At 52.7% G+C, this 25,758-nt stretch overlaps 3 protein-coding genes across 3 annotated transcripts in view; 1 reads left to right on the forward strand and 2 right to left on the reverse strand.

Moving 5' to 3' along the window:
• Positions 1-254, reverse strand: part of KBTBD13 (kelch repeat and BTB domain containing 13) — a 1,735-nt gene extending 1,481 nt beyond the window's left edge. The window contains 1 exon segment of the mRNA XM_023757820.1: positions 9-254. Within this exon segment, the coding sequence (XP_023613588.1) occupies positions 9-248 (240 nt within the window). The 5' untranslated portion in view covers positions 249-254.
• A 6,955-nt stretch (positions 255-7,209) lies between these two features.
• On the forward strand, positions 7,210-21,759 carry RASL12 (RAS like family 12). Its single transcript, XM_006093393.3, has 5 exons — positions 7,210-7,444; positions 9,827-9,883; positions 17,310-17,383; positions 18,067-18,257; positions 20,920-21,759. Exons 1-5 carry the CDS (start codon positions 7,342-7,344, stop codon positions 21,293-21,295), a joined length of 801 nt encoding a protein of 266 aa, XP_006093455.1. The 5' UTR covers positions 7,210-7,341; the 3' UTR covers positions 21,296-21,759.
• Positions 21,760-22,816: 1,057 nt separating this feature from the next.
• SLC51B (solute carrier family 51 beta subunit) overlaps positions 22,817-25,758 on the reverse strand; it is an 8,701-nt gene continuing 5,759 nt past the window's right edge. Inside the window, exon 3 of the mRNA XM_023757821.1 lies at positions 22,817-23,294. Coding sequence (XP_023613589.1) covers positions 22,941-23,294 — 354 coding nt within the window. The 3' untranslated portion in view covers positions 22,817-22,940. The remainder of the gene's footprint in view (positions 23,295-25,758) is intronic.

Below are 25,758 nucleotides of genomic sequence, written 5' to 3' on the forward strand. Positions count from 1 at the left end.
TCCACGGCCTGCAGCAGGTCGTCGGCGGCCTCCAGCGCCGGCCGCTCGCCGCGCAGCACCCGCAGCGTGGTGCGGAAGCCGCCCGGGCTCAGCGCGCCCAGGCGCACCTCGGCCGCGCGCGCCTCCCGCATGCCCGAGCGGAAGAGGCCGCGGAAGAAGCCGCAGTGCTCCACCAGCAGGGCCCGGTCGGCCTGGAAGAGCTGGCCGCCCACCCACACCTGCACCGGGACCTGCGGACTTGGAAGCATGGCGAGCCGGAGGGCGGGGGCTGCCGCGGGGGGCCTGGATGCAGCGGCCACGGACTCCGGGGCTCCCCCGTAGCAGCGGAAAAACACTTCCCCGGGATATAAATATATCCCTGGCTAAAGATAGTCTGGCTCATGTGATGTGGTGGCTGGCAGGTTGTAGGGCCCTGGGCCCAGAGGGCATCAGAGACCTGCACGGTCACCCAGTCCCGCCCGGGAAATGATAATAGTGACCATATACCGAGCACCGACCCACATGCTGGGCCCCGTGAGGGGTGCTTACAAAGATATCCCACTTAACCTGCACTAACCTAGCGGCATGCTCTTCTGTAAGCACGTACCCTCACTCTCCGACCCTCTGTTTCCTCAAAATGGGGCTAATAACACCTCTTAAATGGTGCAGGTAGCCCCTGCTTTTTAAAAGTTTGCTTTATGCCACTTGGCTTTCTTGAAAGACTCACATCACTCTCTGTTTTCACTAAAAGAATATCTGAAAAGCAAACATAGCGTTCACTGTTTTGTAACCAGTCCTTGTAGGAGCAGCTTGTACCCGGAGCAGCAGCGAGAGTGGCCCCTCCAAGCTCCTTCCCTGGGAATGACACTCAGCATCTCAACAGCAAACCGCCATAACTCTGAACTGTGTCTGTGAGCATCTCGGCTTTATCCATTTGTTTTCTGCATCCATTAGCAAGATAATTGCTTCTTCACGTTTAGGCTCTGGCCTAGTCCAATCTCATTTTGAGCTTGGATTTTCTTCTCTGTAAAAATGGGAGGGTAGCACGTATCCAAAAAGCCCCTGAATGTGGAAGTACTTCCTGACTTGGGATGAGAATGGGAAGCTGATGTCTATTCCCCACTTGCCAGCACTCCTCCACTTCTGTGTCTTTACACCTTAGGAATAGGAAAGCGGGGCTGCTGATCATATATCTCTGGGTGAGAAGGAGAAGGGCTTCTTGAAATAATAACAGTTAACGCTTAGATTGCACTGTCAGACACTTTTGTAAGCACTTTAATTCCTATAATTATTGTAACAATCCTATGAGTAAATGCTATTATTTTCCCTCATTTAATAGGTATTATCTACTTACTAGAGGCCTGGTGCACGAAATTCGTGCATGGGGGGGGGGGCGCGGTCCGGCAGCCCAGCCTGCACCCTCTCCAATCCGGGACCCCTCAGGGGATGTCCAACTGCTGCTGGCAGTCAGACATCGCTCTCACAATCCAGGACCACTGGCTCCTAACTGCTCACCTGCCTGCCTGCCTGATCACCCCTAACTGCCCCCCGCCCCCGCTGGCCTAGTCACACCCAACTGCCCCCCTGCCAGTCTAGTCACCCCCAACTGCCCCCCCCCACCAGCCTGGTCGCACCTTGCTCCCCCCGCCCCGCTGGCCTGGTTGCCCCCAACTGCCCCCCACCCCCACCGGTCTGGTTGCCCCACGAAGCCTGCTGCTCCGTCGTTTGGTCGCCCCTCACTAACCCCCCTGCCGGCCTGGTCGCCCCACACAGCCTGTTCGGTTGTCCATTCAGTTGCGATGGTCGCTTAGGCTTTTATATATATAGATTGCTTATAGCAATACTATGACTTAGACATTTTTATTTTTATTGATTTCAGAAAGGGAGAGGGAGAGAGAGAAACATCAGTGATGAAAGAGAATCATCGATCGGCTGCCTCCTGCACGTCTCCCACTGGGGATCGAGCCCACAACCCAGGCATGTGCCCTGACCGGGTTCATAGGTTGACACTCAACCACTGAGCTACTCCAGCCGGGCAGTTACATATTATTAATGGCCCCACTTCATAGATTAGGAGACTAAGGCTCAGAGGTTGTCACATGCTCAAGATCACATGGCTGGAAAGTGGCAGAGCTAGGACTGGAGTGCAGCCAGTCTGACTCTAGAGCATGTGCCCCTAATCCCTGTGCCTGCTATCTCTCTCTACTACAAATGCTGGGCCAGGTGGTCACAATCGGAAGGAACTTAAGGCTCATATGGTTCAACACCTTTATTTATAGTGGAAGATCAGAAGGAGAATTGCCCAGGGTCATTTAGCTTGGGGCAGACAGTCCCAGGCCTCCTGCTGCCCAACCTTGGGGTAGTTTTCCCCTTGCACTGAACTTTCTTGCGTGACTACCTAAGACTCTGGGTCCCAAAATGTCCGTTGGAAGGGAGCTTAGTGATTCTTTTCTTCTGCCACCTCATTCTACTGGTGGGGAAACTGAGGCCCAGACCTGTGTAGGATGAAATCTGCCATTCTGGAGATGTTCAACTGCAGGACTACTTCAGGAGGATGGAGAGGCTCACAGTGACCAAGTCGGAGTTGGGAGGGGGCAGGAGAATTTCCCTTCCCCCAGGACACAAGTATGCACGGACCCTCACGTATGAATCTGCAGACCCAACGCAAATGTGCCTCCCCTGCCAGGGAACTGCCACCCAGTTCACTACATCAAAGCAGGTCTGGGATGTGGGGACCACTTGGTGAGCCTGGGAAGCCAAAGGCCTGGAGGAGGCAGCCAGAAATATCCCAGATGCTCTGCCCTAGGGACCAGACAGGAAGAGGAAGTGAAGTTGGAGGGGGTGGGCAGGAGTCCCCATAATACTATCCCAGGCCCTCTGCCAGCTTCTTTCCTTCCCTGAGGCCAGTCATTGGCTGACAGGGAACAGTTGTGACAATCTCCCTCTTGGAAGAAAATAGACTGCAATGCCGTCTTAACTGTCCTTGCTAGTGGGCTCAGGAGTAGGAGGTGGGTATCTGACTATTCCCATTTCACAGATGAGGAAAGGGAGGCCCAGAGATGAAATGGGCTTTTCCTTGATTATGAACAAAGATGTGGGACTGGATTGAACCCTGTCCACTGATCCCAGGTCCCAGCCCAGCTGCCTCTGCTCACCAGCACTACTAGTCTTACCTCAGAGGAGAGAAACTGTCTCCAGGCTCAAGCTAAGAGGTGAGGTTGGGAAGGGGCTGACCCCCAAAGGGCCACAGTTTCCTCCCAAATGGCCTGTTTCAGGGACCTAGTAACTGGCAGACACAACCAGATGGAGCCATTGCCTGGACCTCTCCTCAGAGCTTGGGGGAAAGGAGAGCAAATCCCTCCTGGCTGAAGCTTGCTCCCAATCTCACTTTTCCCCAAGTCCAGCCCTGGCTTCAGTGGGTTGGGACACTGGTGCACACACGAGCTCCCACCCTTCAGAGCCAGACAGTAGGGAGGGGTTCACCCAAGGTGGGGGTCATGGTTCTGAGGCTGGGCTGAGGATCAGGCCTTTGGCTCTGCCCCAAGACCCCAGTGGGGTGTTGTCTGCAGCTGGTGAATTTCCTCCTCCCAGACAGTGAGCATCCCTCTGGGACTTGGAGAGGACAGGAACTATCCTGGCTGTGGGCAGCCCACGGAGTTCCCAGGCCCTGCCTGACCTCACACCAACCTCCTTCTCCACTTTGCACCCCTAATGCTGTGCAAGGTTGGAGGTGGGGGAAATGGAAGGGGCTGTGTGTCAGACGTTCTGAGCCTTTCTAGAGCATGCACCCAGCCTTTTTTGTCTCTGCAGAATGATTGGCCCACAGTAAGGGGTCTGTTAAGTGGAATCCTAGGCCCTAACCTAAGTAGGAGTCCCCAGTCTGATGGAGGAGACACAACTCCATCCTAGGAGAGCCTCCAGTCTGATGGAGGAGACATAGCCCTTGCCCTGGGAGGCGCCCCCACAGTCCGATGGGGGACCCCTGGCCTTTGCTGCCCCTGGTGGTATTTCTACACACAGGGGAGTGAGGAGCTTGCCTGGACCTGACAAAGGGAAAACACTGGACTAGGGATCAGTATGACTGCCAGGCTCTGATGCTGGGACTATCACTGATTTGCAAAAGCTACCCAACCCTCTCCGGGCCTCAGTTCTTCATCTGGGAAATGGAACTTTGGATCTGATTTCTAAGGTCTGTTCGGCTTTGACATCTGAACTTATCATTGTACAACCACAGGAGAGGTGGTCATATTGGGCCTCCAGAGAAGGCCGTGACATCACAACAGGGTCTTGAAAGCTTAGCTTTATGTGGAATGGCTCCTGGGGGGTGGGTGGCAAGGGTAGGACCAGGCATCCAGAAATCCTCACTGGCCCTACCTGTCTAGACCTGTACATGCCCCACTCATCCCCTCCAGAGACATCTCTTGAGCACCTGCTACTGGTACATGCCCGCTGCTGGGCTGGGCGCCACATCCTCTGCATTTTGGGTACTTGGGGGCCTCCTGTAAGAATCGCGAAGAGGGTTGGGCTCCTTGTCCTCACAGAATAACCTCTCTTTGACCTGAGGTCCAAACCTCTGGTCACTAAACAGTTTGGCTTTTGGGAAGATGGGTGAGAAGCATGTGCTATGCATGTCAGAGGGAGTAGAGGGAACTATCATTTGCTTTTTTGGGCCATGGGCCGACCTCTGGGTGGGACTCTTTCATGTTATCTCAGCTACTCCTTAATATTACCCCTATTTTAAAGATGAGGAACGGAGGCTCAGAAGGGCAAAGGAGCTTATTCCAGGGTCTGACAGTAGGTGGTTATTCCGAAGGGCTTTGCAGTCCACACTGGCACTTCCGGGTGCTGGACAAGCAGCCTACAGATAAAGAGCGTGAGGATGAGGAAAGGGACTGGTTGCGGTTGTGAGGTCTGCAGTTTTCCTCCCACGCCTCAGAGGAGGGGCTGACTTTGGCCCTTAACAGCCACAGCTAAGGGCCTGACTAACCAGCTGGCAACTGGTTCAAATAATCTCTGAACTGGAAGGGAATTAAGGATCATCTCCTCTGATCCTGCGAGTCATGGTGGAGTCTCCTCTACAATGCCTCCTTGAAGTGGTTACTTCTTGGTTGCCTTTAATGTTGGGGGGCTTCAGATGGTTAGAGCTCACCCTCACACTGAGCTAAACATGCCTCCTTGCAGATCCCATCTACTTTTGATGCGAGTTTTAGAGATAAGTAAAAGAACAACTCCCGCCTCACACAGGCAGGGAAGTAGCAGAGTCCAAGTGTACGCCTAGTTGGGTCTGTAGGTGTCCACAGCTTGCCCTCGCTCTGGCAGCCCCCCAGTGAGACTGGTGTCTCTTCCCACAGACCCCATGCAGAACCAGCCTGTCCCCACAGCCCAGGGATGTGCCTGGAACTTGGCTCCCACTTTTTCTCCTCCTAAAACTCAGGAACACCCTTGGCCATTAGCTCTGTGAGGAATTCTGGCCTGAGGGTGTAATCTAAACACATTTCTTCCAACACCTTAGAGCCTTAATAACACAGCTGGTTTACCACCAGCTCCCAGAAACACAATTAAGCTGAGTCAGTATTTATGTCCTGTCCTGGAAAATAATTTTCCTTCTTGGTTGAGGAGTTATTACCAGCAGGTTCTGACCCCCCTCCCCTTGCCTGCTGACCTGGGTTTATGATTTCTCTTGTACATGGTGGGTAGATCAGCTGGGGTGGTGGTGGTGGTGGGGAAGTAGGGGCTGGGGAGAGAAACGCTGCAGTGAGAGGTCTCTGAGACTCTCATCCCCTTCCCCACTCTAGCCTGCAGTGTATTCCAAAGAGTCCCGACAGAATTTTACAAAGTACTCAGGCCTGGAGCCCAGGGCTGATTCTATCACTCTCAATTAGGCCTAAATCACATCATGGAATTTGGAATTTATTTCCCCCCTTTTTAGTATTATAGATAGCAGTAAAAGGCCCAAAGAAAGGTTACTTGCCTAAGGTCACCCAGTGAAGGAGCTGGCATAGATCCTAAGTGTCTGGGTCCCCCATGTGGGCCCTTTGCCCTGTCTCTCGCATGACCAGATTTACCCTGGGTCCCAAGGGGAATGACAGGTGACCCCCACAGGCTCCACCAATCCCAGAATTATTATTATTTTTAAATATATTTTTAGATTTCAGAGAGGGAGAGAGAGAGAGAAACATTGATGATGATAATCATTGATTAGCTGCCTCCTACACGCCCACTACTGGGGATCAAGCCTGCAACCTTGGCATGTGCCCTGACCAGGAATAATTAATGGGTCTACACTCAACCACTGAGCCACCGTGGCAAGAGGTGTGCCAGGTTTTATGTCCTTTCACAGGGGTCGCCTAAGACCATCGGAAAACACATATATAATTACATATTGTTTTTGTGATTCATCACTATGCTTTAATTATGTTCAATTTGTAACAATGAAATTGGGGGTCACCACAACATGAGGAACTGTATTAAAGGGTCGCGGCATTAGGAAGGTTGAGAACCACTGTTTTAGGACAAATAAAATGCCCATTTATACTCTAGTCTACTAACACATGCAACTCATTAGCTCTGATCAGGTAGCAAACTGTAATGCAGGATGGGTTCGGTTCTTGAAGCTGAGCCCACACTGGCCATGAACTATTAGTAAGGAGGTCTCATCCTCCCCCTTCAGGAGCCTGGGTCCGCCTGGTGCTGCAGTGATGCCTGAGAGTCTCCACAAGGGCAGGGTAAGGCGGCCCTGGAAGTTGTGTGCCAAGGTTGAGCTGGCTGTGACCTAGAAAAGGGGCAAGGCTTGGAGTTGAACCCAGCAGACTTCCCGGAGGAGGCAGCGGCGGGGAAGCTGGGTAGAACAAAGGGAGGGAGGGACTTTCTTGCTGGAAGGAGAGAGTGAGTGGAGGTTCAGACTAGGCTGGAAACAGACTTCCCCTCTATCGCCCTACCCAGGGCCTCGCTCCCTCTGGTCCTTGTCCTTCCCTGCCGGGTGTGGGGGCGCTCCGGACAGTGACAGCAGACCCCGGCCCTCGAGGCCAAGGATGGTGGGGTGCACCGGCGCTTTGCGAGCCCTCCCCCGCGTCTTCTGCGGGGTGAGTGCGCCCCGCGGGGTGCTCCCGCAGCCTTACAAGGAGTTTGGCGGAGCTCGGGGCAGCCCCGCCCGCTGGGCTCCACCGGCCCCTCCTCCCACCCCCTCGGGCCGAGCTGCGGGAACCCTGCCCCCTCGGCTCGCGCGGCCCGGGCGCGGACTTCGACGGGGCCGAGTGGCGAGTGCCAAGCGAGCCTGCGAGTCGCCCCCGAGGGTCCCGACGGGCCGGCACGCTGCTTGGGGCCTTGGGGCCAAGGACCCGAGTCCCTCTCCGCAGCGTCGCCATGTCCTCCGTGTTCGGGAAACCCCGCGCGGGCGGCGGGCAGCAGAGCGCGCCCCTCGAGGTCAACCTGGCCATCCTGGGGCGCCGCGGAGCGGGCAAGTCCGGTGAGTGGGGCAGGTGCCAGGGAGGGATGGGAGTTAGGGGGGGACCGGGAAGCAGATGAAGGGACCCGGGCGCTGTGGGCTTGAGGGCAGACTCTTCCACTGGCTTTGGGGGCTCCCTGCCCCCAGTGAGTTGGGCAAGACACTGATTTTCTTCTTTGCCTCAGTTTCTCTGTATTCCCTGGGTATGACTCTGTTGCTTGGCACTCTCTCTGCTTTGCTCTCAGCTCCTCCATCTCTCATCTGTCTTCTGTTCCTTGCCTGGCTCTCCCTCTGTGTCTCCCTACTGTGCTTCTGTGCTCCATGTCTGTACCCCAGCTTTCTCTCCCTTCTGTCCATCTCTGTGTCTCCCAGACCTCTGCTGGTCTCCCCCTAACCCCCATCACCTCTCCCTGGGGCCAGCAGTCAGCTGTGGTGCATGACACCAAAGGACCTATTGGGCACTATCCCCCCCCCCCCCAAGGCCCCTGTGAGCTTAGTCACAGCCTTGCTACTCCCTGGTTTAGGCTGGAGGTGCAGGAGCCACTGGCCCTTGAAGGGAGTTGGTAGAAGTCACTGGCTAGTGGGCCTTCCCAGGCCGTGCTCCCCACTCCCTTCCTCCGTTCCCTGGGATTTGGGGGTAAAGTGTGCATTCTTATCAAACATATTTGTTTCAAGCCAGATCCCTCTCTTGACTTTCTGGCAACAAACTGGACTGTGGTCCCAGGGCTAGGACCATCCTTGACAAACCAAGATCTTGGTTCCCGTTGAAATCATGTCTATCAACACTGAACTCCGTCTTCACCATTCCTGGCAGCTCTCACCCACCTGGATCCAAGGGGGTGGTAGCGGGGGAGTCACCATAGACCAGTGATGGCGAACCTATGACACGCGTGTCAGAGGTGACATGCGAACTCATTTTTTTGGTTGATTTTTCTTTGTTAAATGGCATTTTAATATATAAAATAAATATCAAAAAATATAAATCTTTGTTTTACTATGGTTGCAAATATCAAAAAATTTCTATATGTGACACGGCACCAGAGTTAAGTTAGGGTTTTCCAAAATGCTGACACGCCGAGCTCAAAAGGTTCGCCATCACTGCCATAGACAGAGACCCAGGAAAAGGGTCCAGCCCTCCCCCGGCCACTTACAGTCCAAGGCAGCTGCAGGTGGGAAGGGAGAAGGGGCTCCTCACAGGCTGTTTTCCAGTTACAGCCATTAGTGAAGGGCCAGCATGGGCTCAGTTCGCTGTTGCTTCCTTCCCCAGGGTGTTTTTAGGACTCACTGGGGGCTTCCTCTCTACGTTTAAAGCCAGCCCTCTGGCTCAGAGAGGGATGCTTCTGAATCACATTTTCCAACAGAAAAGATTTGCCTTCTCCCCTTTGAAAATAAAATTGTTATCTGGAGCTGTGTCACTGGTACAGTTTAGCCAGTGGCTACGTTAATAAAGGAATCTAAATTTAAAAATATGTATTCCCTGGGTATTACTTTGCAAACTGACACTGATAGGAATCCTGGGAAAGAATTTTCAGGATTTTCTTTAAAATATCTCATTACTTTTTAAGAGTTCAGTAAAAGAGTTGGCTGGCCCTTGGCTTTCTGTGGTTAAATTCTGAACAAAATCAGAATTCTCTTAATGCATTGCACCTGGGGATAACTTCATTCTAGAGTTTTACATTCTGCGAGGCACCATGACCAGTCTGGAGGCCCCAGAGCCAAGACTTGAGATGTGAATGGCTGAGGACTACAGTGTGTTTACTTAGGACACAGATCTTGCCTGGACCTCCCCTGCAAATCCCAGGCCCTCAAGGGGTCATATTGCCCCCAGGGATCACCCACTGATCAAGTTGGCTCTTACTCTCTCTTTGTCTTGTAGCCAAAATTGGAATAAATGCCGCACGTTTCAGAATCTCTGGGACTTGTCCAGGGTGGGAGATACCTTCTTTCAGTTGGGGTTGCATGGGTCCTGACTCCTTAGTTTGGATCTTCACAGACACCCCTTAGACTTGTCTCATTGCTTTTCTTGCCACCAAAATAAAAAATCCCAGGGACACAGTTCCCCATATTTCTGGTTTCTTCTGAGCCTCTCAAACCAACCACTCAGCTTCCAGCCACATTTCCCCAGAGACTCGGGCTTGGTGTCAGCCAGGGGTCACAGAGGCTAGATAAGGCCTTCCTAAAATGAAAGGGGCAGCCTCCAGGGCCAGCAGCCAGATCCAGCAGGGGAGACAGAGCCAACTTCTTTCTTTCTTTCTTTCTCTCTCCCTTCTTAAAAAAAATATCTTTTTATTGACTTCAGAGAGGAAGGGAGAGAGAGAAACATCAATGATGAGAGAGAGAGAGAAACATCAATGATGAGAGAGAATCATTGATTGTGAGCCAATTTCTTTCTGCTTCTTGCAGCCCTGACCGTGAAGTTTCTGACCAGAAGGTTTATCAGTGAATATGACCCCAACTTGGGTAAGGAACTCCTTCCTATTCCTCCTGCTGTGCCCCACTTGGATCTACCCTCTCCCATGACACCTGCCCTGTGGTGGGCCCAGGTGTGACCAGGACCAAAGATCTGGAGGCAAAGGGGAGGAGCCACCAGGATGATTCAGCCCACGTCAGGCAAATGTTTTAAGTGCTAGAAATACTCCCTCCACAGCCCACCCCAGACAACTTGGGGGTTGGCCAAATTCAGAGAGCTGTGTGATTTGCCCTAAAAAATGAGGTATGATGAGACTTTAAAAAAATAAAATAAAACATAGCAGAACATCCACATCCATTTAGTTGTTCTTCAAGATGGTCACTCAATGCACTTTTCCAGAAAAGCTGGACAAGACATTTGAGAAATTTTCTAGTGGAATTGGCTTCTGAACCAGCTTTTGAACCATACAAATAACAGTCTTGTTTTATTGACATCTCATGGTATATTGGAAAAAGGGATGCTCTGGTGTCAGTCAGAACTGAGTTTGAATCCTGACTCTGCCACATATTGGCTGTGCAACCTTAAGGCAGTCACCCAACCTCTCTGAGCTTCTGTTTCCTTATTTGTAAAATGGGCATAAAAACACTTATTTCAGAGAATTACTGTGACAATGAAAGAGGTAACACAGGAAAGAGCTAGCCTAGTACTTGACCCACAGTAGACATTCAATACATATTCACTTCCTTCTCCTTCCTCCTCCAATGGCTTCCTATCTATGATGGCTGAGATTCCCTCAAGTTCATCAGATCAGTGTTTCTAAAAATTACTTTTAGCAGCAGGACCTTTATCTCAAATGACCACTTACATGGAACCCCAATATCTAAAACAAATAAGAGCAGAATTTTACTAGTATAAATGTAACCTACTTATAACATTTGTTATTGTAAACTGTGCACTAAGAAAAATGAGTTGTCTGGATCTCTTTGCCTTTTGAAAATGAAGGTTGCAGTCTTGGATATTTTCCCCATTCATAGTAACGGAATAAAGCATGTGTGGTACCCCCAGGAGCCCTGAGCAAACCCAGGGCTTTGGAGCGCAGGTTGAAAAGCTGCACAATACAGCACTTCCTGCAGCAGGCATCTGATGGGATGCCCCGTGACACCTGAAGGAAAGAACTGCTTAGCCCATTGGTGCCCACCAGCCCCCCAGCTCAGGCTGGAATGTTGAATCCCAGTGTCAGAGCGAGAAAGGACCTCAGGGCTATTTAGGCCAATAGTTTTTAGAATGATTTCCTTGAGTAGCAGACTTCTTCTGACCAGGAGGTTTATCTGTGAATATGCCAACTTGGGTAAGGAACCACTTGGGTGAAGAGATCTTAAACAGAACCCCAGGGTGTTGAACAGAGAAATCGGAAGGGCTCCCCTGGTTAAGTCAGGAGTGCCAGGCCAGTGACGGGCCAACAGCCGCTTAGGGGTTTGCTCCTCAAAGCTTGGCTTGACCACCAGTCTTTGACAGCCCCTCCATGCTACATGGAGGAAATAGCCCAAGGAGCTGAGGCTTCTGGGCCAAGGTCACACAGCAGATCTGAGGAGAGCCCTTTGATTAGCAGAGGTCAATGCTGATGGGAGTGGGACACAGGATGCGATTGTGTGCTGGTCGGGGAAAGTGATGGGAGAAACCAGAACATGAAATCAGATGGAGTGGGGCGAACTGGAGAGGGGAGGCGAGGGGAGAAGGCGGGAAGGAAAGGCATACAAGCGGGAGTGTCTGCGAAGGGACAACAGGGATTCTAAAGGATGGTGCCTCAAAAGACAGTCTGCCTAGCTCAAGGCCGCATGCATATGCTAACAATTATTCGCTACCTACCTGAAATTCAGATTTACCTGAGCATCCTGTATTTTACCTGGTAACCGCCTCCAGTCTATACCCTTTGTGCAGGGTCCCTCCGAGGAGCCTATTCTCGTGGTGTTGTGAGCTTCCTGGTTGAGTAATTTTGGAGTTCTGACCTGGTAGTGGAATGCATGGTCAGACTGTGTGGGGGGCAGCAGCCCCGGAATGCTTAGTCATCCCACCCTGAGCGCCTATGAGCTGGAGAGATGACCAGATGCTCTTCCCTCAGCCATTCCGGGAGGCCAGTGCCACTCCTGGAGGTTCTGTTTCACTGTCTAAACATTTCAGCCATGCTCCCATGGCTGGCTCCAGAACAGTGGGGACCCCGGGACCCCACAGCCTTTCCTTCTATGGAGAAAGGTCTGCGCATCCAAGGGCAGAGTTAGCATCAGGAGATGCAGAACCACTCTTTCCCCGTTTCAAAGGTCTTCCAAGAGCTTGAGCTTACCTGGAGCCTCTGGCGGGTGGGAACCTGTATTTGTCCCCATGTCCAGCATGGGGCACAGTACTGGGTACAACACAGGTGCTTGTAGACATGAAATTGAATTTTGATTTTAGGATTGTCCTTTAAAGAACAGTGTCTAATATTAACCCCATTTTACAGATAAAGAAACTGAGGCAGTGATTTGCCTAAGATCATGGAGAACGTCAGGTTCAAAGCAAGATGAGACACCAAACCAGTTGCTTTCTACTAAGGGCAGCCTTGTGCTATAGAGGGCCTGGAGGCGGAGGTCTGCATAGCACTGAGTTCTCTGAGCCTTGGTTTCCCCGTCTGGGAAGAGGTGACTAATAGACTGTTCTGTCTGTGTAAAAGCTGTGCCTTGTTAGGCATTGTGACTGGTAGAGCCAGTAGGAGCTGAGAGATTCGGTGCCTGTGAAAGGGCTTTGCCTGTGCTGAGCGCCGGGAGAACATTCTCCTGCAGAGGGCTGGGGCCATCTCACCTGGCTTGCCCGGGGCAGAGTGATGGCTTCTATCTTGCCCTCATTCTGCTCCAGCAAGCACATCGTCACCATTTCTGAGGCATCATCCTATACACACTCACCTGACCTCCTTTGGTGCCTTTAAGAAAATGATTACTGCCCTGACTGGTTTGGCTCAGTGGATAGAGCGTCGGCCTGTGGACTGAAGGGTCCCAGGTTCGATTTCGGTCAAGGGCATGTACCTTGGTTGCGGGCACATCCCCAGTGGGGGGTGTGCAGGAGGCAGCTGATCGATGTTTCTCTCTCATCGATGTGTCTAACTCTCTCTCCCTCTCTCCCTTCCTCTCTGTAAAAAAATCAATAAAAATATTTTTTTAAAAAGAAAATGATTACTGTAAATGAGAGAAAAATGCTTTGGGAAAAGATTCTTCTCTCAGCATTAAAGTCCACAGAATGTTATTTAGAACCAGACGTTATGAGGTCCATGTGTGTAAAGATGCCAGACTGCCCTTAGGACAGAAACTAGGTGATGGGAGGAAAGGACATCGCTGTGAATTGGAAAGGAGCCCCACCCCCCAGAGTGGGAGAAAGTGGGTAAGATGACCTCTGAGCTTCTTCCAGCTCACCATGCATGTTCCACATCCTCAGCTGGGCTGGGAGCTTCTGCTCTTCCCCTGTACTCTGCCCAGATAGAGCTGGAAGTTGACGGGTCCACTGAGCAGAGAGAGTGAGGGGGTGCCCGTGGGGAGGCAGCCCAGCCTAGAAGACGTGAGTTCAGGTCCCTGTATAGGTAGGTGTTGTGGGCTATGGACGCATCCTTCCTTCTCTGGGCCTCACCTCCCTGTCATCTCTCTGTAGTGGAGTTAACAGCGACCTCAGGAGGCCGTTGTGCTATCAGGGACTAGGGAGACCAGGCCCAGGGGTGGGCTAATATTTTTCCTTGGACTGGGCAGGAGCCGGTGCCTGTTTGGGAACAGGAGCTGTGAAGCACCTAAAAGGGGTGCCTCGGACAACTTGGGCCGGAAAATCTGAACGAGATGTAGGCATCTAGGGGCAGTTCTTGTTGCACCAAATATAGTTAAACATTTGGGGCATATTTTCCATTAGATGTGGTTTCGTGTTTTTTTGTGCTTTGTTTTTTGTTTTTTTTTGTCTTTGAATAAGAGCGGCATTTATCCAAGTCCCCAAAGCAGGCTGGGGACGGGAGCTGTCTGTGATTCCTGCTGGCTGCTAGTGGACCTGGCATGTGTCCAGGCCTGGCTTGGCTGCCAGTGGCCCTCAGAGAGAAGTATTTGACTCGGCCAGGGTTAAGGGGTTTCTCTTCTCACAGTGACTGCTGCCAGGAAGACAGAGAGGGCCCCAGTTCTGCCCAGAGGGGTCTTCTTTGAGGTCACTTGGGGCACTGGGGGGACACAAGGGAAAGGTCAGGACCAGGTACACACACACACACACACGTGGGCCAGTGACATGGGGTTAGGTTGGGGGTAGGGAGAGTGATGGCCAATATGGCAGCGAGGTCCTCTTTGCATTCTCGGACACTTCCTGCTTTCTCAGGTTTAAGGTGATGAGAACTGAAAAATTAAAAACTTATGAAATCCAAATAAGATCGGTAGTTTAGTTTATAGTGTGCTACCAATGTCAATTTCCTGGTTTGGATCATTGTACTATGGTTATGTAAGGTGTTAACAATGGGAGGATGGTTATGTAAGATGTTAACAATGGGAGGATGGTTATGTAAGGTGTGCACACATGGAGACAGGTACACACACATGTTTACACAGAAACTTCACTTGGCCCAGCTGGGGGGATGGTACAAACTTCACTTGGCCCAGCTGGGGGGATGGTACACAGGAACTCTCTGTACTGTTGTGTAACTTCTACATGAGTCTAGAATTATTTCAAAATAAAAAGTAAACCCTGCTGGTGTGGTTCAGTGGTTGAGCATCAACCCATGAACCAGAGGCCATGGTTCGATTCCCCGTCAGGGCACATGCCCGGATTTTGGGCTCAGTCACCAGTAGGGGGCATGCAGGAGGCAGCCAATTGATAATTCTCTCTCTTCATTAATGTTTCTCTCTCTCTCTCTCTCTCTCTTTCCCTTCCTCTCTCTGAAGTCAATAAAAACATTCTTTTAAAGTAAAAATGAGTGAACCTGCCCTGTAAACTTTGGAGCACCATGGTCCCCACTGTGCTTTACCAGTTATTTGTGGAGGGCCAGGGCCCTAACCGGCGGCCCATCCAGTCCTCACAGCCCTGTGAGATAGTGCAGGGACAAGTATTTAGCACAGTGCCTGGCACAAAGGAAAAGCTTGAAAACAGTTAGCCAATGTTATCAATCTTATCCCCATTTTAAAATGAGAAAACATTTAGCATGAGGAAACAGCCCTAGCCTGTTTGGCTCCGTGGACAGAAAGCCTGCAGACTGAAGGGTCCTGGGTTTGATTCCTGTCAAGGGCACGTACCTCGGTTGCAGACTCTTCCCTGGCCCGGGTGTGGTCAGGCTCCTGCAGGAGGCACCCAATTGATGTGTTTCTCTCAAATCAGTGTTTCTCTCTGTCTTTCCCTCTCTCTGGAAAATCAATGGAAAAATATCCTTGAGCGAGGATTAACAAAATAATAAAATAAATAATAATAATCTAATCTAATAAAAGACAAACATGTACATTGACCGTACCTTTGCTATGCCTTAAGCCACGCCTACCAGCCAATCAGAGCAAATTAACCCAACCAAGATGGCGGCCGGCAGCCACAGAGCTGGAGCGAGCAGGAGGCTTGGTTGCTCCAGTGATGGAGGAAGCCAAGCTTCCCACCTGCCGCAGCTGGCTCTGAGCTCCACTGAAGGCAACAAAGTTTCAATTATAGAAGGTAAATAAATCCCAGAATAAAAAAGAAAAAGAAAAAATGGAGAGGCTGGGCGCTTCCGTCGCCGGGGGGCTTGGCCAGCCTGAAAACGGCCCTCAGCCCCTCACCCAGACTGGCCAGGCACCCCAGTGGGGACCCCCCACCCTAAAGGGAGTATGGCCAGCCTGAAAACAGCCATCAGCCCCTCACACAGACTGGCCAAACCTCCATGGGGTGAGGGTCCCCACTGCGGGGGGGGGGGGGGGGCTTGACCAGCCTGAAAAAAGCCATCAGCCCCTCATCCAGGGCTTGGCCAGGGCACCCCCAGTCGGGACCCCTACCCTGAAGGGGGTGTGACCCAGCCTGCAAACAGCTATCAGCCCCCTCACCCCAGGCTGGCCAGGCACCCCCAGTGGGACCCCCACCCTGATCCAGGACACCCTTCAGGGCAAACCAGCTGGCCCCCACCCGTGCACCAGGCCTTTATCCTATATAATAAAAGGGTAATATGCAAATTGACCCTAACAGCAGAACGACTGGGAATGACTGGTCACTATGACACACACTGACCACGAGGGGGCAGACACTCAATGCAGGAGCTGCCCCCTGGTGGTCAGTGCGCTCCCACAGGGGGAGCTTTGCTCAGCCACAAGCCAGGCTGATGGCTGCCAGTACAGTGGTGGTGGTGGGAGCCTCACCCGCCTCCTCAGCAGCACTAAGGATGTCAGACTGTAGTTTAGGCCTGCTCCCCGCTGGCAGGTGGACATCCCCCGAGGGCTGCCGGGCTGCCAGAGGGATGTCTGACTGCCAGCTTAGGCCCAGTCCCTCAGGGAGCGGGCCTAAGCCAGCAGGTGGTCATCCCCCGAGGGTCCCAGACTGCGAGAGGGCACAGGCTGGGCTGAGGGAACCCCCCCCCCCAATGCACAAATTTTTGTGCACTGGGACTCTAGTAATGATAATAATAAATAAATAAAATAAAATGAGGAAACAGTTCTTTTCAAAGAGCTGAAATGACTTGACCAAGTCACACAGCTAAAAAGTAGCTGAAGTGGGGTTTGATTCCACATCTCCAACCTAAAACTTTCGACTACCAGATTCCTCTATTATTTTGACAAGAATTATTTGTAAAATCTTCTTTGGCCCAGCTGGTGTGGCTCGGTGGTTAAGTGGTTGACCCATGAACCAGGAGGTCATGGTTCAATTCCTGGTCAGAGCACCTGCCCGGGGTTGCAGACTCGATCCCCAGTAGGGGGCGTGCAGGAGGCAGCCAATCAATAGATGTTTCTCCCTCATTGATGTTTCTATCCCTCTCCATAAATAAATAAATAAATAAATAAATAAATAAATAAATAAATAAATAAAAACATTTAAAAAACAAGTAAAAAAAAAAAACAACCTTCTTGGGACTTCTAAACAGGGCGCTCCCCCTGAGGACAGGCAGACTGTCCTTGGGGGCTTCCTATGGGCCAGCCTCTGTGGTTAAAGGGGAAGAGGGTGGAGAAGCTTCCTGAGGCTTCTGCTGCCACGCACTCCCTCCTGCCAGCGTGGTTGGTGGGCCCAGAACACAATCCCGTCCCCTGTGGCCTGTTCTGCTAGTGGCCTCTGTTGCTCTGAGCCCTGACAGGGGGAGCAGTCTCTCCTGGGTGGGGGTTCTGCTCAGGCCCTCCATGTGGGGAGAGCCAAGGCCTTGGCAGTGCTCCCGGCTCAGCCAGCCCTGGATCAGGCCCCCAGGGCTGCCCAGAGGGAAGCTGGGATTCAGACCCAGCCCATTATCAGCGTGGTGGCCTGCTCCGCCCTTAACCCGGCTGACTCTCTGTGTTGCAGAAGACACCTACAGCTCTGAGGAGACTGTGGACCAGCAGCATGTGCACCTGAGGGTCATGGACACTGCAGACCTGGTAACCTTACCCCCCTTGCAGCTGAGAGCGCAGCCTCCTGAGAAGTCCTGGCCCCATAGTGGGGGCCTCAGATGGGAACATCCCCTTCCAGCTCGTTTGCTGTGTGACCCTCTCTTGGCCTGAATCTCTTCATTTGCCAAACGAGAAGGAAAGGGGTGGGGCTCGGGGAGGCTTGATGACCGAGGGCATCAGCTCCAAGATCCTGTGCTCTGGGCCTGATGCTCGTGCACACGTGGAGACAGGTGCACACACATGTTTACACAGAGGCTCCCCTCGGCCCAAGTTCCCCCCCAATACACACATCTCCCTGTGTTCTCACCACCTCCTGCCAAGGCCGGATGCCACTCATTCTCAGAAGCCAAAAGAGTACCATGAACCTGACCCCAAACCAGCGGTGCCCAGAGACAGCCAGGTCTCTTCAGGGGCCGTGCCAGAGTGTTGGCTCTGCGCCCCAGAGGCCAAGGTCTCCCAGTCTCTGGCTGGGTGGTGGGAGGGAGGCTCACGAGACAATGTCTCCTTTCACACCACGCCAAACCCACACTCAAGTGCCCCTTTGACAAGGGCTCTGCTGGGAAACAATATACAAAGACCCGGAGCGTGGGGAGGTGCCGCGGGTAGCCCAGGTGAAGGCCTTCGCCCTGACCTCCTCTGTCCCTGACCGGGGCGTCCCTCCTTTGCCCCAGGACACCCCCAGGAACTGTGAGCGCTATCTGAACTGGGCCCACGCCTTCCTGGTGGTTTACAGCGTTGACAGCCGCCAGAGCTTCGAGGGCAGCAGCAGCTACCTGGAGCTGCTCGCTCTGCACGCGAAGGAGACGCAGCGCAACTACCCGGCTCTGCTGCTGGGCAACAAGCTGGACATGGCCCAGTACAGGTGAGCACTGCGGTTGTCCCACGACTCCAGAGCTCACGGTCCTCATCTGTGAAGCCTGGGTATCATCTTCAGGGATTATTTGGCTGCTAAGAATAGTAATCTCGAGGAGTTCGGGAGGTAGAGGCTGGCAGCGCAGCGCAGTTTTAGGTAAAGGGGGGTATGTTGTAAGGGTGTGTCTTCTAGGCAGCCATGGACAGGAAGGGAGGGGCATCTGGGCAGCCCAGGGGCTGGACCCTGAAAGTCAGGAGAGAGGCCACTCCTTCCTTCCTCCTGGGGCTCTGTGGTCTCTGCCGGCCTCACCCTTTCTTGCCTGAGTCTATATGACCTTCTGTCCCCACTCGGTGCAGCAGGCTGGTCATTCTGTGCCCAATTCCAATTCTAGGGAAGGAGACTCCGGTTTACTGGGTAAGGAGTCTGCCCTGGTCCAACCAGCTTTCACCTCACCCAAGCGCAGCCCCCAGGCTCACTTCCACGGCTGGCTGTGCTGAGGGCAGTTCTCTTCGCAAGGGTTGGACTTGGATCAGAGGTCACAGACTGGACCAGAGAGCAGATTACCATCGAATACTGCAGCCATGTATATACTCATGTATCTTAGGAGACCTGGAATTGGAATGCTTTGGGGCTGGGCATGCTCTTTCTAGCTGACCACAGGCCTCACCACTCCCTGTGGCTTTCCTCTACTCTCTACACACATTTAAGTTGCCTGTCTGCCCTGAAGCATTTGAGACTATGATGCCTCCACTTGATAAGAATTAGTAATCTCATTGACATTCGTACTGACATTCGTCCTATGTGGCCAGTCCACCTGCAAGGTATGGCACCTTCTGCCAGCCTTCCACCGGTCCCCCCCTGCTCATGGATGGCCACTCCTGATTCCTTAGGCCCCAAGGAGGGGACCCTTTGTTTTAAACAGGTCAGATAGACAGTGGGAAAAGGGGTTCCAGTCTCATGAAGGGGGACAGGCCCTCAGACCCAGACATATTCCATCTCAGGGAATGAAGAAAGTTGTGTGATCTTAAAGCCAAAATGATCCACAGAGCCCCCGGAGCCTAGAAGACTGGATTGAGGTAAACCAGTTTTCATTTTGAGGAAAAAAAAACAGACCGTTATTTTGATCCCAATCTTTGCCAAATAGATTGTCTAAAAATGGTTTGGGAGCAAATAACAAAGAACATAGGCTCAAGTGAAGCAGCATCCGTTCCCTAAGAACAAGTCCCTGAATCCCCATTTCCTTCTCCGATCAGGTCCCTAGCTCAGGAGGTCAGGCTCTGATGGGCATCGTAAATCTAACTTGGAGCTGAGCGCTGATCGGTGCCTCCCATGATTGTCTTGCAGCTAAATGTGGTTTAGAGCAGCGGTTCCCAAACCACTGGTAAAATGTTCACCAGGCTCCAACAAAATGAGAAAAAGGATGTTACATGCCTGCATGACCCATTCACACACATGCATGCATCATGCATGGGGTTCCTGTTCCTGAAAGTTCATTATTCAAGCCCCACGATGACAAAGTTTCAGATTCAAGTTTATTATAAAAGTAAATAATACTAAATATTCTTTCACAAGAGGCACCTCAGGAAGCAGTGACAGGACACCAGCCCTGGGTGGGGGTGGGATTAGGTGCTCGCCCCTGACCCTTTTTGTCCCAGTCACTCTGTCTGGTACTGCCCTGGGTAGCTAGCCCACTCCCAGCCCCCTACTCCTGCCAAATGAACCTTGGCTCAGAAACCTGTTCCCACCAGTACCCACCCTAGTGTCTCCTCTCATCGCATGGGCTGTGCCATTGTCCTCAGGAGTGGTGGGTGGGGCAGCTCAGTAGTGGGAGGTGGTCAGGAGGATTCAGGTGTTGAACCTTGGCAGGGACATCCTGTCCCTTCCCTCTTCTGGACATTTGACCTGCCCAAGAACCAGCCTTTTCCCCCCTCACCTTGACTCCCGGGGCTTCCAGGTCAGACGATTTCAGGACCTTCCCATTTGCAAATATTTGCTCCCACCATCCTGGGAGGTGGGATGAAGCTGGGAGTAGGTGCTGCTCCCTCTCTCCTCCCCCCCACCCCCACTCCACATGAATGTTGTCACCCTTCTCTCTCCTGCCCGTCCCCTAGGCAGGCAGACAAAACTCCCCACGAGCCCTGAGAGCTTTGTCAACCACAGGCATCCTGAGTGCCTTGGCCCTCCATGCCTCTGTAGACACTGTGGTCTCACACCCGTCAGTCCAAACCAGTGCCTTTTTGTAGAGCTGAAGAGCTGATCCCACGAGGGAGGGCTGAGGGTGGCTCATGTCCTGACCAAGGGCTCCATATGGGAGTAGAGGGTAGGGATGTGGATGGCTGTCTTCCTCCAGCCACAGGCAGGGTGTAGGTAGGGCCTTTGGCCAGCTTCTCTCCTACCCTCAACCTCGCTCCTAAATTCTGGCTTTGGTGACATCAGCCACCATTTATTGAGCACTGACTCTGCCAGGTACTGTGCTAGGCAAATTGTCTTTCTTACTCTTCTTAACCCTGAGAGCAGATGTAATTGTCCCATTTTGCTGATGAGAAAGCTAAACCTTGTAGAGATGAAGATGACCTAGTCACCGAGCTAGGAAGTGGAGCCTGGTGTGGGCCCAGGCCTGCCTGATGTGGACGCCTGCTCCTGACCTCACCTCGCCCTCCTTCCCCACCAGGCAGGTCACCGAGGCAGAGGGCGCAGCCTTGGCGGGAAGGTTTGGGTGCCTGTTTTTCGAGGTCTCGGCCTGCCTGGACTTTGAGCACGTGCAGCACGTCTTCCATGAGGCAGTGCGGGAGGCACGGCGGGAGCTGGAGAAGAACTCCCCGGCCCGGCCCCTCTTCATCTCCGAGGAGAGGGCCCTGCCCCACCAGGCCCCGCTCACTGCCCGTCATGGGCTGGCCAGCTGCACCTTCAACACCCTTTCCACCGTCAGCCTGAAGGAGATGCCCACCGTAGCCCAGGCCAAGCTGGTCACTGTGAAGTCATCCCGGGCCCAGAGCAAGCGCAAGGCACCCACCCTGACCCTATTGAAGGGCTTCAAGATCTTCTGAGGATCCTAGGCTCAGAGCCTCGCAGGGCTGCAGGGGGTGGCTGACCTCTGGCCACTGGCTTTCCCTCCGATGGAACAATAGCCTGCGCCCTCTGGTGGACAGCTGACCGCTGCTCCAGCACCAAGCAGTGTCCCGGACACCCAGTTCAATGTGTGAGCTGGAGGGACGGGCAGGAATGCGGCTCCTATTCCAAGGGCCTTGGTTTCCATGGTAACCATGACATTCCCTGCCATTGAAGGAAAACGGCCCCCTGGGACAGCCCAGACGCTGGAGTCAGCCGTAAGCAGGAGGAAATTGAGTGTCCATTGTGGTATCACCCCTTCCTGCTCCAGCTCCCGCCAAGCCAGATGTGGCCCCTAGTGGACAGCTCTGGGAGGACCGCTCCAGGAGGCCTGGCATAAGTGTAGGCCTGAGGACATCCTGCAGGAAGGACAGGCGGAGGCCCTCGAACACCTGGTGGGCGGGAGGGCAGGGTGGGTGCAGGGTTTGGGGGGCCAGAGTCTGGTCCTCCCGTTGTCTCCTGATCTCACAGAAGCCCCAGGCAACAAACCCCACAGTTTTTCTAAATAACATCCAGTTTAAACCTACGGGACATCCTGTAAGAAGCAAAGTCGCAGGAGGGGCTATTCCAGTGCTTGGCCTCTTAAGGAGGGTAGAGGGAGAGGCTGTGTGTGTCCAGTGAAGGGGACCTTAGAATTGTTCACCAGAAGGCAGGGCCCCCTTATCTTCCCACCTCAAATGAAGGACTCAGCCCATAGTCGGGACCAGCCTCCTCAGTATAATGATCAAAGCTGCAGAACAAATTACTTTCTCTAATGATGAGGACTCAGGATTCCAGGGAGCCCACGGCTGGCAGTATCTGACATCCAGGCACCATTAGCCTGCCCTGGGTCCATAGGTGGAAACAGTATACCGGTTTGTAGTCTGGTTCAGCAGGACCCAGTACCCTTCATAACGGGTCTGAGTGTTCCAAGTCTTTGGTACGATAGAACCTAAAGCATTTTTGGTTCTTAAAGCACATTTTTGCATAAATTATTTGGGGTTGCCCCCACAGCCTAGACCACAACACTGGGGCTCAGACACAGATCAGGACCCTCCCTTGGGGTTCCATGGTTAGCAAGAGTAGGGTCTCAGAGGCAGGGTGTCCCCTGGGTTCTAACTCTTTGTACCATGGGACCCCGGGCCCAAAGGAAGTCTTTCATGGACCCTCAGCAGAGAAGCAGATAAAGGAGAGGCCCCTTGTGGGAGGAAGGGCGGGGAAGGGGATTCTGAGCCAGAATCCTGCTCCCTCCCCTGTCAGCAATTCCAGGAGCGTGGATGGAAAACAGCAGGCCTGACCCAGCCTTCAGCCCCGTTCTAGAGAGGGAAGCGGAGGTCAGAGGCTGGACCTCCTTGGGCCACATGAGGAGTCCTGGCCGGGCTTCCTGACCTGCAGGCTGGCTGTGCATTTTGCACTTGTGCCCCCAGCCCCGTATGTGGGGCCACCACCATTTGAACAAACTATGCAATTCCAACTGCCCATATTCAGAAGCGTTTTAATAAAAAGGTGGTTTGTGGGGGTTTTTCCCCCATAACAGAATTTTAGTTGGATGGCACTTCTTTCGGTTTATCTGCTCACAACATGGGGCCCTGCCCTGCCCTCTCATTAGCTCTCGGATTCCCGTGGGTCTGGAAGGAAGACTGCTGGCATGCTCCTCTCTTTTAACTCAATGTCCACCTCGGCCAAGTTTAGCTTTTCTGAGAGCAAAGTCTCTCTTAGGATGTTCAGATTGTTGTCATCTTTGGTTCCGGCCTCAGTCAAGACTTCCGGAGTTGGTTTTTCCCGTGGCAGCTTCTTTTGCTTTCTGGGGGGAAAGAAAACACTGTTGAGCGTGCGTTCCCTGAGCCGGGGGTACTGCGTGGCTGGGGGAGGCCTGGGTTTCCCAGATGCGTTGGGGCGTTTGAGGGGAAGACCCAGTAGGCTGTCCTGGGAACTGTTGGGGGAGATGGTTCTGATGTTCTTTCAGCAGAGACACGGAGTAGACTTGCCCCTGCCTCTCACCAAATCCTCGTTGCCACCTGTGAGCTCAACTATTCACGCTCCTCCTACGGAGGAAATGTGGCTCAAAGAAGCACATTCCTGGGACATGCATTTAAGTCTCCTGACTCTGAGTCCTGTGTTTTCACCAAATCACATTTTTTTCCGATCCCAGAACTGTCATCTCACTTAGTGCAGGTCCTTGTCACCCACACCACACCCCAGGCAAACTGCAGGGCATTCCTAAATAATCTTCCAGCCTCTCGGTGCTTACGTCTCCAAACCAACCTAAACACACCAGTCATGTCTCTAAAGCCCCGGTGTGCACACGTCACTCCCCAGCTCAAGCACCTTCAGTGGCTCCCTATTGCCCACCTCCTTAATCGGCATCCAGCTTTCCTTCCTTTCAACAACTCCCCCAAATATCCTCCCTCTGGGGTGGTTTTACTCCAGGTACACTTCCTGGCCATGCGGGAGGGACCCAGCCGTGGTTAGAGCTGACTGCCCAGAGACTCTGCGTGGGCCCTGGGGTGGGGGTGCAGCTCAGTGTCTGCCGCTCCTTGGACAGACACCGTGGCTCGGAGTTGACCTTGCTGAGGGGGATGCTTCCCAACAGGATGAGAGAGGCAGAGTCCCTTAGAGGCGACACCCCTCTGGGCCCTTCATGCAGAAAGATCTTGCTAAAACATGAACCTTTCATGTCCCTGTGCAAAGCCCTTCTCATGAGCTAGAAGCTGAACTCTTTAGGATGGCCCTCAGGGTGTGTACACTCTGGGTCCCGGCGCCTCTTGTCCTCCCTCTCCCCCCTCTGCAGCCCTCCTCACACCCCACACTACAGCCACACAGGCCCTCCCTCCCACCTGGAGCTTGGTGCGTGCTGCCCCTTGGTCTGGAGGCTTCGGCAGCCCGCCTACCATCTCTTTGCCCTGAAGGCCCCCGATCCCAGCTCTGTGCTCCCACAAAACTCTGTATGTCCCACAGTCATCATCTGTCACTTTGAACTACCGTCATCTCCTCACCAATCTGTAGATTCCATAAGGCCAAGGCTGAACTATCTTGGCCACTGTTGTGGCCTCCACTCTCAGGATAGAGCTTAGCACAGAGCAAGTGCTCAGCCCATGTCTGTGGGGTGAATGATGAATGGGGCCACAGCAGTTCACAATGACTAGTTCTCAGTGTGAACTATGGGGTTCTTTCTTTTTGACTTGGTAGCAGAACAGTGAGGAAGATTCGAAGATGATGTAAAATATGGCATAGAAGGAAGAGCAGGGAAGTTAGGCCAACCCTTCCATGCATCCTTAATGACCTTATTCTGTACAACGAGAATTAATAACTTGTGCCTGTCCCGCCTGACAGAGCTGTCTTAAGGATCAAATAAGAGAATGTGAAGGTGCTTTTAAAATTACAAAACGTGATACAGATTTGAAGGAGAGAGTCTCATTATTGTTTCAAAGTTACTGATGTGATGGTTGATGGGTATATAGCAATTGTTGAAAGCGTGCATGAATTAGTGGGGATGAGTGAGCTAAGCATTTATGGAGTGATTTCTAGGTCCACACATTGTGCCAATTGCTTGGGGCAGTGGTCGGCAAACCGCGGCTCGGCAAACCGTGGCTTGCGAGGCACATGCGGCTCTTTGGCCCCTTGAGTGTGGCTCTTCCACAAAATACCAACTTCTGCGCATGGGCCACAAAGTTTCAATTGTACTGTACGTGCGCACCCGCCCGGGGTATTTTGTGGAAGAGCCACACTCAAGGGGCCAAAGAGCCGCATGTGCCTCGCGAGCTGCGGTTTGCCGACCACTGCACTAGCCTTTATGTTATTTCTCCCATATTTATTGACACCTGAGATGTCTCACTAGCTGGTGCATTTTCTTCTACCATTATCCCATTCCAGTTCACTATCAGCGAAAACCTTAACAGGACTCTGCTTCCTATGCTCCACCACCACTGCTTTCTCAGGCCACTCCTAATACCAACTGTTATAGATAGGTTTCCCCAGAAAAAAACCTCTGAGACAGAGAATAGCATATTCGAGGCTGATAAGGAAGTATTCTTGGGATCATGTCTCTGGAAGGGAAGTAATGGGTTGGGTGGGACTGGAGGGAGAAGTGCGGTTGTGTTGCAGTCCCAACTGAAGGTCTCAACCTACCCCACAGGGAACTCTGAAGCTGGAATAACCCTTCAGGCCTGTCTAGACTCAGGGCTAGGGAGGCTGGCCTTTATTTCCCAGCATCTTTCAGTATTTGGAAGCCAAACTAATGGAAAGGAGTGTGCCCTTGGGCAAGGCAAATACCTTTCATCCAACAGCTCTAAAGAGAGCTGAGGGCTATGGGCTGTCTGCCAGTAGCTGACATTGGGTAATATGGCTTTTAGTCCTGAATGGGAATCTGGGTGGTACATCACACATCTGCTACATACTTTGTATGACCAGAAGATATGCAAAT

This window comes from Myotis lucifugus, unplaced genomic scaffold (genome assembly GCF_000147115.1).
Source record: "Myotis lucifugus unplaced genomic scaffold, Myoluc2.0 scaffold_115, whole genome shotgun sequence".
NCBI classification, from domain to species: Eukaryota; Metazoa; Chordata; class Mammalia; order Chiroptera; family Vespertilionidae; genus Myotis; species Myotis lucifugus.